General features: G+C 40.5%; 1 protein-coding gene across 1 annotated transcript in view; it reads right to left on the bottom strand.

Annotated features, from left to right (window-relative positions):
- The window catches only part of LOC136857268 (L-threonine ammonia-lyase-like), a 163,483-nt gene extending 151,308 nt beyond the window's left edge, over positions 1 to 12,175 (bottom strand). Inside the window, exon 1 of the mRNA XM_067135782.2 lies at positions 12,082 to 12,175. Within this exon, the coding sequence (XP_066991883.2) occupies positions 12,082 to 12,099 (18 nt within the window). The 5' untranslated portion in view covers positions 12,100 to 12,175. The remainder of the gene's footprint in view (positions 1 to 12,081) is intronic.
- Between the last annotated feature and the right edge of the window lie 1,159 nt (positions 12,176 to 13,334).

Below are 13,334 nucleotides of genomic sequence, written 5' to 3'. Positions count from 1 at the left end.
CAGTGATAGTGAACAACCTATATGCTCAGCAGTTGAAGATAGCTCTAATGTCGCAGATGCTAGGAAAACAATTGCGGTATTAAAGAGGAGATTGAAGAATCTGAAAGTTAATTACATTAGAACGCAGAATCAACTCAATGTCGCTAAAGCTAAGATACATTTGGTTGAAAAAGACCTTTCTGACATAAAATCAAAGAGAAGTTTCACTTAGTCAAAACAATTCGGTTCTCTCAGCAAAAAAAACAGGAAATTATAGTCGATGTAATGTTAAAGAAATGTCAAGCGAAAAGTAAAAAGGAATGAGATATAGTGATGAATTTTTCTTGATAAACTTTTATTAAAAATAAAGTCTCCCAATGGTTATCGGCACTGTTTAAATCATGACTTGCTGCCTTTGCCTTCTGAATCCCACTTGAGAAATTTGGTGAAGGACCTAAAATGTTCGTACGCCTTAAATGAGCATGCTACCGCTGCTGTAGCAGATTTTTTAATAGAAAGGATGAACATGAACGCTTAGGGGTGTTGATATTTGACGAGGTAAAGTCACGCGAAGAAATTCGCTTTAACTCGGAGTCGTTGCAAGTGAATGGTTTTGTTGATTTAGGGAAATTTACTGAAGATAAAAACAAGGGTCACTTGGCAAATCATACTCTAGTTTTTATGTTTGTTCCTTTTCTGTATAACTGGATACAACCCATGGCGATATATGCTAGCCGGAACACTACCCCTGGTGATATCATTGCAAACATTCTCATTCAAGTCGTCATACAATTAGAGCAAGTTGGTGTCCGAATCATTGGTTTCACATCGGATGGTAGCTAGTCGAATAAAAAGTTATGGAAATGCTTAGGAATATCTGGTAACATAAAGAATCTGAAGTGTTATATTTCCAATCCAGCTGATTCCAACAGAAAGTTATGGGCATTTTCAAACGCGCCACATATATTTAAATGTGTAAGAAATCATTTTCATGACAAAGGACTGGTTAATTATAATGGCAATACTGTTGGTTATTCATTCTACAGGAAAGTTTACGAATGTGACTCGTCTCCTGAATTTTCCGGATTGAAAGTTTGCTGCAAACTAACCTCTGCTCACTTGGATCCTAATTCGTTTCAGCGAATGAGTGTAAGAGTGGCATTTCAACTATTCAGTCGATCAGTCGCTAATGGTATAGCATTCAATCTGGGTATTAAAACACACGGTTTATAAGACAGTAAACAAACGGAAATTTTCACAAACGATTTAAATTGTCTGATTGACGCATTAAATTCGGTTATTCCCACTCAAGCACTGTATAAAGGATCACAGGCACCTGAAACTTTAACTAAATGGCAGAATGTTCTCAGAGATACTAAAAATTCGTTCGCTTCACAAAGGACACTGGGGTCTTTAAGAGTTACCGTGAAAAGTAGGCCTACCTTAAAAGAGTCTGAATATTTGTGGGAACACAATTATAGCTACGTTTTGACAGGAAAATGTAATCAAGATCCCTAGAACGGCATTTAGGTATTCTGCGTTCACTAGGTTGTGATGATCATCCGTCCATTATTGACTTTCTACATTTACACACGTTGCAGTCTATTTACGTACCGACTAAATTTGCCTTATCGTCTGGCGGAAATTGTGAGTACAGAACTGAATCCCCATTGACGTCTCTTGTTAATCAAATGCGTATTCTTGCAAGAGAAATTGAAAGTAAAATTCGTGCAGTGAAGACACAAGCTGTAGATGAAATCAGGGAAAAAATTGTGAACATCGTAAATGACATTCGAATACCAGACTGGGAAAACAGTTTACCTGAGTTAAGTGGGTGGAATGGTAGCAAAGAGTACTTAGTGTATCATTTAGCCGGATACATAGTGCGGAATATTTCAAAAGTGATTCAGTGTGATTTATGTCGTCCTTTCCTTTTCGGCAAACCGACTGGTAATGTGCCTGCTTCCCTAAAACTAATTAAAGATTACGGTTCAGTGCAAAGCGCCACATATCTCACGTATGCATCGGAAAGTGTTTATGATGTGTTGATGCGAGTGGAAAATGTTGTTGCAGAAAAGCTTTCGTGTATGTATAGTTTATGGGGTGATACTTTCTTCGAGTGCTTGGAGAAATTAGATGTTATTAAAGTGAAGTCATCGCAGTTGGTGTGCTGTGAAGATCATGTGTTGTATTTGCTACCAAAACTCGCATTTCACTACTTGAAATGTCGATTCTTCTTCCGCACGTAGGAGATAAGAAGGGGGCTGGTTACTTCGAAGACAGCGAAATCATCCAGGAAGTGTCCAGCAGATGAAATCATTTTCAAACATAAGTTGCATGCTTGAGTTTCTTAGTAGATTTTGAAGTACTACTCCCGATAATACCTCTGTTACCCTCGCGCTCAGTCATCACTGTGGATGGCAGTGCCATCTGTGCGGCGGTCTATGGTAACTCGTGAAGATTTCGCTCTTCCTCTTCGATACGTTATGTTATTACCTTAAGTTTAACTGCATATTTAACTGGATATTTCTTCTCTCAATCGTTCTTTCACCTGGAATATATGATTAATTTCATTGAGCTGTCCGCCGTTCTTTAGCGTAGAAGTTCTGAAATACGACTTATCCCACCGAACATTCTGCAAGCCCACACAAATCTCCATGGACGACATTTCAGATTTAAATAGGTTCCTTCACTGTCACACTTGATTCTCCCGCACAAGCCATTACATACACTCGTCACATGGATGCTCTGAGCGAGTTGCCGCTAGGGGCGCCAGCAGGTAAAATATCGCCATTCGTACGAGGTCTATAGTTCAGAAGGTATAACCAAATACAGTAGAGAAAATACGCGACACTCAGCGAGATATCGATGGACAGCTATTAGAGCTCTCTCTAGCGGGTAGACCTGAGAACTACTGATTCTGTCATAAGAGCACGTGTATTTGTGTGTGAAGTTTTTGGTGTTATTTATGCGTTTCCAGTGAGTTGACATAATTAAATAGTAGCGTGTGTCATTCCTTGATATCTCCTCTCAACATGAGGGGAAAGGTATGTGCTGTGTTTGGCTGCAGTAACTATGAAGTAGAGAAGAATGTGCGGTCTTTCTTTCGCTCCTCTCGTGACAAGAAAATGCAATATTCTGTTTGCATATATATTCATCCAGTGACAAAGATATTTTTATAGTACTTCATAATCTTCTGACCTGCTCGACCCATATGTTAACGGGTTTAAAATATAATACGCATATTTTATTGTATAGTGCAGAAGTTAAACTTCAATATCGATGTGTTGTTGTAGGTGTGATCTGTGGGTTTTGAAATGTCACAGAAGTGATTTGGATAATGTGTACAAGGAAGAAGGGACGTTACGCTTATATAAGAATTATAAGATCTGTTCAGATCATTTCCAGGCCAGCGACTATAGAAATCATCGAATATACAGCCAAGGGCATGTTACATTTTTACTCTAATTGAACGTAAATATTCCTCAAAGCATCACTATCGACAACATTTTCATACTTTTTTTCTTGTATCCCTCTTCTCAGATTAAAGCCGGGATTTTATAGATTTTCTTTCTGTTAGTAGGCTTCATGTTAAGAAGAAAATTGTCCAGCTTTTAAATGTTAATTCATTGCATCATGTGTGTAAGGAATGTGCCGATATTTTTATTGACAAGTGTCTTAATGTGATGATAAAAAGATGGGAAGAATACTTACAGTAGAATGTCTATATGATCTGGACAACCCATCAAATGGAGAAGAACTTGAATTGGGAGGAAGATATGGTTAAAGAGGATGATAATGGGGAAACCATACTGAGAGGAGAGATTGAAGCATCACTGAACGAGATGAAAAATAGAAAAGCAATGGGAATAGATGATATTCCTGTTGAACTGTTAAAAGCGTTAAATAACGAAGGAAGAAAGGAGTTGATTGGAGTTGAAGGACTTTTGTTAAATCATCTTAATCCCTATGGAAAAGAAAAACAACAGCAAAAATGTGAAGAACGTAGGCATTGCGTCTAATTTCACATGCAGCCAAAGTCTTACTGCGGACGCTCAACAGAAGGATATATGGAAAGCTGAATAACTTTATAGGTGAAGAACAGTTTTAAAGAAAAAAACAGCAAAAATGTGAAGAACGTAGGTAGTGCGCCTAACTTCACATGCAGCCAAAGTCTTACTGCGGACGCTCAACAGAAGGATATATAGAAAGCTGAATAACTTTATAGGTGAAGAACAGTTTGGTATCAGGTGAGGAGTTGGAACAAGAGATTCCATTGGGCTACTGAGGGTGATAGGAGAGAGGTACCGGGAATACAGAAATACAGGAAGGTTTATACTGCATTTATTGATCCTGAAAAGGCTTTTGACTGTGTCAGATGGGACAAATTTATGAAAATTCTGAAGAAAATGGAGTTGATTGGAGGGATAAAAGGCTAATAAGGAATTTGTATTTAAACCAGAGAGCAAGAGTGAGAATAGGAGATGAGATGAGTGAAGAAATTGAATTAGGAAGAGGTGTAAGACAGGGCTGCTCTTTATCACCGACACTGTTTTTTTAATTTATTGGCTTTAGGTACCAGATCAAAAAGCCAGCTAGAAATATATTAGAATACAAAACATATACATTAAATAGACACTGAGAATACATATACACATATGAATATTCCATAATATTATACTGTGATGACGTTCTGAGTCCTTGCCGAATGCGCACACACATACACGGAACAAATTGGCACACTGCAACTGTAGGATGTTTACGTATTTTTTCTGAAGTAGTATCACGTCAAACTTTATAATCTTAAATCGGTGTCTTTTAATAATATGGCGATTGCATTATTCACCTCTCGTTGTTGGGATGATAAAATGCACTGGATGTTGAGTGGTATTTGGAAGTGCAGTGAAAGTAAACTTGTTATGCATTTTTCCGCTGTACATTATAAATATGGCACGAGAAGATGTGTAACAGTGAGGCGAGTTTAGGACACCTATTCGGTAGAGATGAGTTGCAAAACTGCCGTGATTGAACCTCATGCGAATAAGAGAAGTGATGTATCGGCGACAAGCATTCCATTTGGAGAACCAAAGTGAGTGAGGAGGGTATGGTTGGACTGCAGCTTATTGTTTTCCCCGTTGCCGTTTTGTAATATACCATTCTTCTTCAATTAGCATCCGTGAACGCTGCTTGATACGTGGCACATAGTCTCGAATAGACACTGGTGAATCTAGTCGTTCGCTCAAATGCGTTGCTGCTCTAGCGAGCCGGTCAACATATTCGTTGTGTGTGATACCTTTATGGCTAGGTATCCAAAGAAAGTGCACAGCAATATTGAGACGTGTAAGTTGTCGAATTCTCTGAATGATCTGAATTTGATGAACCATTAGCTTGTATGTAGCAGGTGACTGTAAAGTCTTCAAGACACTGAGTGAGTAAGTAATTATAAGAACTGCAGAAGGTTTAACTCTTAAACTGTATGGTAGAGCTTCGGAAATAGCGGCAGCTTCTGCTGAAAAACGAGTCCAGTCATTCGGTAAAGTAAATACACGATATTCTTCAGTTGCAAGGCAGTAAAAAGCGAATCCCACTGCAGGCGGTGAGGGTATTTTTGAGCCATCAGTGAAGATCTGAAGAGCATTGGGCCACTGTATTTGAGATATTCTACAAAGTAAGACTGAACTCTGGTTAGAGGAAGTAAGTCTGTTGTAAGAAGATGCATCGGAATAGGAAAAAATAAGTAGGAGTACAGAATCTCAAGAGCAGGGAAAGACTTGTGGGATGTTGACGATGGAAGTATGGGGCGTAGAAACTGAAGACTGTTCAGAAAGCATATAGTTTTCATCCATTTTCGGTGTCCGTGCTCTTTCAAGAACTGTTTCTAAATCAGCCAGACTGCTGCAGATTGGTGGTTCGTTTTTGTACATCCTGGCTAATACAAATTTGTCTGCTAAATACTGTCGACATACAGCAAGAGGAGGTTCGGCGCACTCTAGTAACAACGCATTTGTTGGGGTTGAAGCCATTGCTCCAATGCAGGTTCTGACACGAGAGATATTGTATTCTGTCCAGCTTGCGCAGAGGGATTTTGTTTCCATTATGATAAAACATGCTCCCATAATCCATTTTGGATCTGATCAAACTGCTATATAGGAGAAGGAGAACACAGGGATTATACCCCCCCCCCCACCATGTTCGGGTGAGAGCACGAAGAATATTCAGAGTTCGTTCCAGTTTTGGTGTAAGTTCAGATGTATGTGGCGACCATGTCAGTCAAGTGTCATATGTGAGACCTAAAAACCTTGCCTGAGGTTTTACTCTGAAGTTGTGCGGTCCCAAGTTCAAGGTTAAGGGCGGTGCTCTTAGGTATTTTCGCGTAAATATCACTGCTTGAGACTTGGAAGGCGATAGGGATAAATTATTTTCAAGGAGCCATTAGTCTAATTGATGTACAGCTGAAGCCATGTGGGCTTCGACAGTTTGGAGAGAGATTGCACAAGTATATACACACACATCGTCAGCATATTGTAACATTTTAATCCTGGGTGAAAATATGGTTTCTAGACCACTGGTGTAAATGGTGTAGAGCAGCGGACTAAGCACTGCACCCTGAGACAGTCCTTGTGAGATTTAGCGTGGGCCAAGTAGCTTGTCATGATAACGCATATACCCAGTATATCCATCTGATGTGCAGAAGATTGTAAATTCCCTTGATGATCGGATGAGAAGGGCCGAGGTCCATCATTTTAGACACTAATCTTGAGATATCAACATTGTCGTATGCAGCAGAAATATCCAGAAAAAAGGGGAAGTTTGTAACTGTTCTTAACAAATGGCTTATATATGTCCGTAATGAACAGTGCATGACTGTCATAGGAAATTCTTCATTTTCGAACACCATTCTGAGTTTGTGGTAGAAGATTATGAAATTCTAACCACCATTCGAGTCGAAGTTTAATCATCCTCTCGAGGGTTTTCAGTAAACAGACGACATCCATTCGGATCCTCTGGTTCCTTTCAGAATTTGAGGATGGGTATCACAAACTCTGTTAGCCACGATATCGGAAATTCTCCTTGAGTCCATAATTCGTTTATGATGCGAAGCAGCCACTGTAGAGCATGGATTGATTCATGCGCCAGCATCGGGTAACAATTATTTTCAAAACCTGGTACCATGAGGAGGGGCTGCCTGGCCGAGGCGGTAAAGGCGTGCTCGGTTCGCCCGGAAGGACGTGGGTTCGAATCCCCGTCAGGAAGTCGTAAAATTTAAGAAACGAGATTTCCACTTCCGGAGGTGCATATGGCCTGGGGTTCACTCAGCCTACACCAAAAATGAGTACCAGGTTAATTCCTGGGAGCAAAAGCGGCCGGGCGTAGAGATAACCACTCTACCCCATCACGTGCCGAGGTTAACAATGGTGGAAGCCTTTACCTTCCACTCCTCCAAGGTCCTTCATGGCCTGTACGGAGGTGACTTTGCTTTGTTTTGGAACCATGAGGACTGTTTTATTGCATTTTGCAACTCAGCCAATGTGAAGAGAGAGCATAAGAAAAGAGTATTCGGGTTCGTGTTGAACTGAAGTGGTTGAAAATCAACAAATGTTGGAGCTATTTTGTCGAAGAATCTCCCTATACAGGCAGGTCAGACTGTGATTTTTGCAGCGGAATGTTTTGATTTTGTTCCAGACGTTGGGAATGTTGGAATTCCTATCTAATGATGCACAGAATTCCTTCCAGCTGTGTCTTTTTATTTCTTTCAAACATCTTCTTACTTGAGCTGTAGTGTGCAGGCATTGCTGGTACCTCTCTAAAGTGGATTGTTCCCGATATTGCCGAAGCGCTGTCCGTCGTCGTACAACAGCTCGAGATCAATCTGGGGTCCAACAGACAGCTGGTTTTCCCGTGTGTGTAGATCCAACTTTCTTCAGGGAAATTGAATCGGATGCAGCTTTCTCCATAGCGGAGATTAACAGAATACCGAATTGTAGCTGACACCACTAGAAGTTTACTGTGGAAGGCGTAATATCTCTTCATCCATATTGGCTGTGAATATTGGATAATTTGCTTTAGAGCAGTTCCATTTGCCTGTCGACACTTGCTGGTGCTGAGGAAGACGAGAAGTCTCTATTGTAATCAAGATGGGAAAGTGGTTGCAACCACCAGAATCAGTAAGGACGGACCAGTTGGTGGACAAGGATAAAGAGGGGTGGAAATATTGAGGTCAACTGCCGATTTCTGCCGATTCGGTGAAGGAACCAATATAGGGGAATGATCATTCAGTATGACTAAATTATATTGTTCGACCATATTGACTATATCATTGTCGTAGCGATCGGTGGTTGGACAATCCCATGCCGTGGAGTGAGTGTTGAAGTCTCCACGTATGATCTGTGGGGGGGGGGAGTTGCGTCATGATTTCTTGCCAAATATACAAGGTGATTGCTGTTCTCGGTGGGCAATATCCAGATGCTATCGTAAGAGTTCTAGAGGATAGTTGGATGATAGCTGCAATCAGCTGAAACTGCGAGGGCACACTACGTTGGATAGTTAGCTGTCTGTAAGATAATGTCGTGTGTACCAGAATAGCCACACCACCATATCCATCATCACGCTCTTCCGTTATAGTGGTAGTTGTGTATGTTGTATATGTATATATCTTTGAGGTTTGAACCATGTTTCTGACAGGTCAACAACATGAGACTTTATATTGTGAAGTGCATTATCTAGACTCTCTTTGTTTGAAATAGCCGATTGAGTATTCCATTGAAGAATTTTAAATGCCATTATGAGATTTGAAAATCTGTAGCAGCATAGGTATTCTTGATCGCCATGGGTTGTATAGACTCATATGTTTGAGACGAAGATTGTTGGATCAGTAAAGTAATGAACCATGTCTCAGATAGTGCTGTTATAGATGCATTTCGGCTTTGAATCTCGCGGTGTGGAACACCTCTGTTCGAGGTCACCGACCGGCCGTTCCACTGTAAGATTTTAAAGGCAATTTTCAGTGTCGAAAATATTGGTAATCATTTCGCGGATTGCTGTTGGATGAATCTTGCTGGACGCTGAAGATTGAAGCTGGCCTACTATGAGCATAATAATATTGAATATTTGCTCGATAAGTTGATCGTTGTTTTTAGCAGAATTTGATGTTACCCGATGGGGTTGGGGAGGGTATGGATTGTAAGTAATCGGAGTAACAGGTAAATGTGGAGGAATATAGGCCAGTTAAGAAATCGGGGGGAAACTGGGTTTAAAAGGTTGTAACGGACGTCTTGTCGGGTTTACAGGAACTGACATTTTACGTTGAGAGGCGAATGGATGGTTGAGTTGTGGGTTAAATATTGAATGGGGAGAGTTCTGCTGTGTTATATTCCATGGTGCATCTTCCTTCATTGGTGGCTCTGCTGTAACCATTGGTGTCAAGGGCCCATGTTGTCTTGGAATATTTCTTAGTGTTGACATGTTAGAGGTTACAAACATATTAGGTAGAAGGGGAAATTCCACCTGACTTTGATAATTAACTGGTGGGGGTCACGCTGAGTCCGCATAGGCTCTGTTGTTATAAATATCAAGCGCAGCCACTTGCGAGATGATGTTAAATGCCGTAAGTTCCCGAACAGAAATCCACTTTTCATATTCTGGGCATCTTTTATCAGTGGAGAGATGATCTCCTTTCCAGTGAACACAACAGGGAGTAATTAAATCCGAACACTGACTAACATCATGAGGCCCTGAGCAACGACTACAGCGTTGGGCACTTCGGCATTGCAGGCTAGAATGATTTAATCTCAAACATCGTTCACATAATCTCACAGACATCACAAATGGTTGCACTGCACATCTAGTTCTGAGTAAGTGAATATATGCTGGCAGCTGTTGTGCACGAAAAATTAACGGACAAACTGGGATAGGCCTTCCCTCCCCGTGAATAATCTTAGTGAAGCGCTTTTACGAACGACTGGTAACGGGGTTTGTATGTCCCGTAATATTTCAGCTTCACTAATTGAGGGGTCGACATTTTTTATTAAACCTTTTCTTTGAATAACACTAGACGGAATCTCAACTTCTAGATTTTGTTTACGAAAAACTTGTTTCCGCTAGTTGATTCGTCACTGCTCCTGAAGTGGTTTCAACTCGAAGTCTGTTTTGCCCTATGGGTTTTATGTCCAGGATGATTTGACGGCACACGACCTGCTCGTTAAATAACAGCCTACCAAGCGCCATTGGATGGAGACTACGCACGTCTTTGTTTACACCTTCGACGATAACAACGAAAAGGCCATGATCATTGGGATTGTACTTATTTTCGCTGCTATTGCGATATACAACTCTTTGATGAGTGTTGGGCTGATTTACAGATGGGGATAAAGTATTTATTTCTCTCACAGCTGCACCATTAGAACTGTTCGTGGTATCAGTTGAACCTAAATTGTTTATGGTATCAAGGAGCATGTCAGACTCCTCTGCAGGACGGGGTTCACTTCCACTAGGACGCATTTTTTGCTCTGGGAATTGAATTCACATAAAACTTCAGAGTCAGAATTACCTGATTTGATGGCTGACTCTGAAACATTGGGTACTGGTACCCGACTTCTTTGTAGTAATGCGGCAGATGCTCCTTGCATCTCTGTTGAGTGGGTGTTGACAGGTTGTTGATTTGACAGAAGTAGATGTGGATTCGGAGGATTGTTGGCACGTAAAGTATTCCGGACTCATCGGTGGAGAGTTGCTCTAGCATGCTTGTAAAGCAACATTAATTACCTGACCCGTGTCAGGTGGATCGTTCATGATGCACTCACATAAACACATACAAACGAAATTTTCGAACTGCTGCTATTTCTTATTTGAAACGAAAGGAAAAGGAAACACAGTCAACTATTAGTGGAAGATATGTAAAGTCTAATAGCACATAAGCCATAGACCTAAAACACACGTAAACACAGTACTTAGTACGCTGGGGAAACAGCGGAGCACGCGATGTGAACACGACCACGCCTCACAGTGAACTCCACCGACACTGTTCAACATCTATTTCGAAGAAATAATCAATGAAAGTTTTAATGGAAAATGTGGAGTTTGTGTTGGAGGTAGGAGAGTAGAATGTATAAGATTTGCAGATGATATGGTTGTGATGGGAGAAAGTGAACGTGAAATGATACAAATGTTAGATAAACTCAACATGAAACTAGAAGAATATGGGATGAGAATAAGACCGAAAGTATGATATTTGGAGGAAGAGGTAGAAGTTGCAGTATTATTATAAGGGGAGAAAAATAGAGCAAGTCAGTAACTTCAAATATTTGGGAAGTATGATCAGAAATGATATGTATTTCACGACAGAAATTAAGTAAAAGAATTGCCATAGCAAAATACATCTTTAAGAAAAAATCGAAATTACTCTGTGGACCACTAAACAAAGATTTGAGGAAAAGACTTGCTAAGTGTTATATTTGGAACATAGCGCTGTATGGCGCAGAGACTTGGACATTGCGAAAGAAAGATGAGAGAAGATTGGAGGCACCAGAGGTGCGGGTATGGAGGAAAATAGAACAAGTGAAATGGGAAGACCGGGTAAGGAATGAGGAGGTATTACGAAGAGTTGGAGAAGAACGAAGTATGTTGCAAATCATTAGAAGGAGAAAATTGAACTCGATCGGATATTGTTTGAGGAGGGGCTGTTTACTGAAAGAAGGAATGGTGAAAGGCAAACGAGGAAGAGGAAGGAAAAGATATCAAATGTCGGACAATATCCAAAGAAATAGATATTCGGACATGAAAAACTTGGCGCAGGACAGACAAAAGTGGAAGAGGTTCATCCATGAAAAGACCTGCCATTAGGCAGAATACCTGGATGATGATTTACCTTATTGAGTGCTTTGCTGGAGAATATAAAATTGTCTGCAGCCTTGGAGTTCAATCTATTTTGCATCCTATTCAAATATTATGTTTTAAGGAAGTATTTCAAAACTTGCCCGAAACACTCGCTTTATTTATTGTACAACAGTTAATGCTGTGGTGAGATATCGTAAAATATGAATTCCATATTTCTGTAGGTCTATCCGGTTTTACAAATCTGTACCTAGTTTTGAATGATTTACTCACAATGCAAGGTGTAATCATTATTCCGGTTTTTATCTTAAAAGCTGCAGCTGTAATATCTTCAAACTTTATTTTCACAGGTTTGTCGGGTAGGCAGTACGGATCAACCAGCTCCTCCTGTAAAAATAACAACGATAGTTATCTCGAAATAAACACTTAAATTCCTTCACATATCACTATTAATGCAACTTCTCCCACAACGACAAAGTATATCGATTACAAAATATTATGTCTTCCAAGTCGTTGGTGAATGTAGTAGAATATGTCAGATAAGAAAGATACTTTTTCTGTGATCGGAATGTAGGTGGCAGTGATTGGTGAAGTTGAATTATCCGTTTATAAAGTGACTTTAGTAGTGATACAGACCGCGTTAAATACACGGATAGTGATTTTCGTAGTGTAAAAGCGAACCTCTATGAGTGTCCATATTATCAGTTGATGGAATAGAAGTTATAGACTGTGTTTATCGAATCAAAACTAGGCCTGAATTACGATCTATAGGAACCGCCATCTTGCCAAAGACATTCTCTACGCAGTCACATAAGAAGCATGCCAAGGGTCGATATGACAGGTACCGACGCGCCATTCGGAGGCTGCGAAAAGCTTGTAATGGAAGCTGATGCAGTGATTGAATGTGAAGGAATGTGTAAGAGGTGGTATCACAAAGATTGTGCGGCAGTCAGTGCAGGGGATTTTGCCACGCTTAAGAAGCCTAGCTGCTCACTTATGTGGCTATGCACGGAATGCAGAGCTGACTTTGCAATGCTTAAAAATGGCAAAGAAGAGTTAAAAGCAATATGGGAGGAGATTAGAAACCTGAAAATTATAATAAAGCAGACTGTCGTAGAGGAAATAAGACAAGCTCTATCACAGTCAGAACGAGAATTAATGACTAAAGATACGAGACCTTCCATCCCCGCCCTAAGAAATGAGAAAGCTCGAGATATAGAAGGAAAAAAAGGAATGGCACCTGACCCGTCCAGAAAACCAATAAGAGCCCAAATAACCAGTACAATTGTGTCGTTACCCGAAGAGACGAAAAAACAGCAAAGAGATTCCCAAGCAATCAGGGATGCCATATCAGATACCTCGAGAGTGGTCAACGACGTCTCGGAAGAAAATGAGGAAGTGATCTGGACGGAGGCCGTTCACCGTAAACGTTCTCGCTGGTCGAGTGCCGGCGTCAGGGATTCGAAACAAACTGTCGATGGCAGCCTTAAGGCTGCCCCAAGGACTGCCTGGTTATATGTCGATAG

Source organism: Anabrus simplex, chromosome 1 (assembly GCF_040414725.1).
Source record: "Anabrus simplex isolate iqAnaSimp1 chromosome 1, ASM4041472v1, whole genome shotgun sequence".
In the NCBI taxonomy this organism is placed as follows: Eukaryota; Metazoa; Arthropoda; class Insecta; order Orthoptera; family Tettigoniidae; genus Anabrus; species Anabrus simplex.
This window is presented reverse-complemented; position numbering and strand designations above follow the sequence as displayed.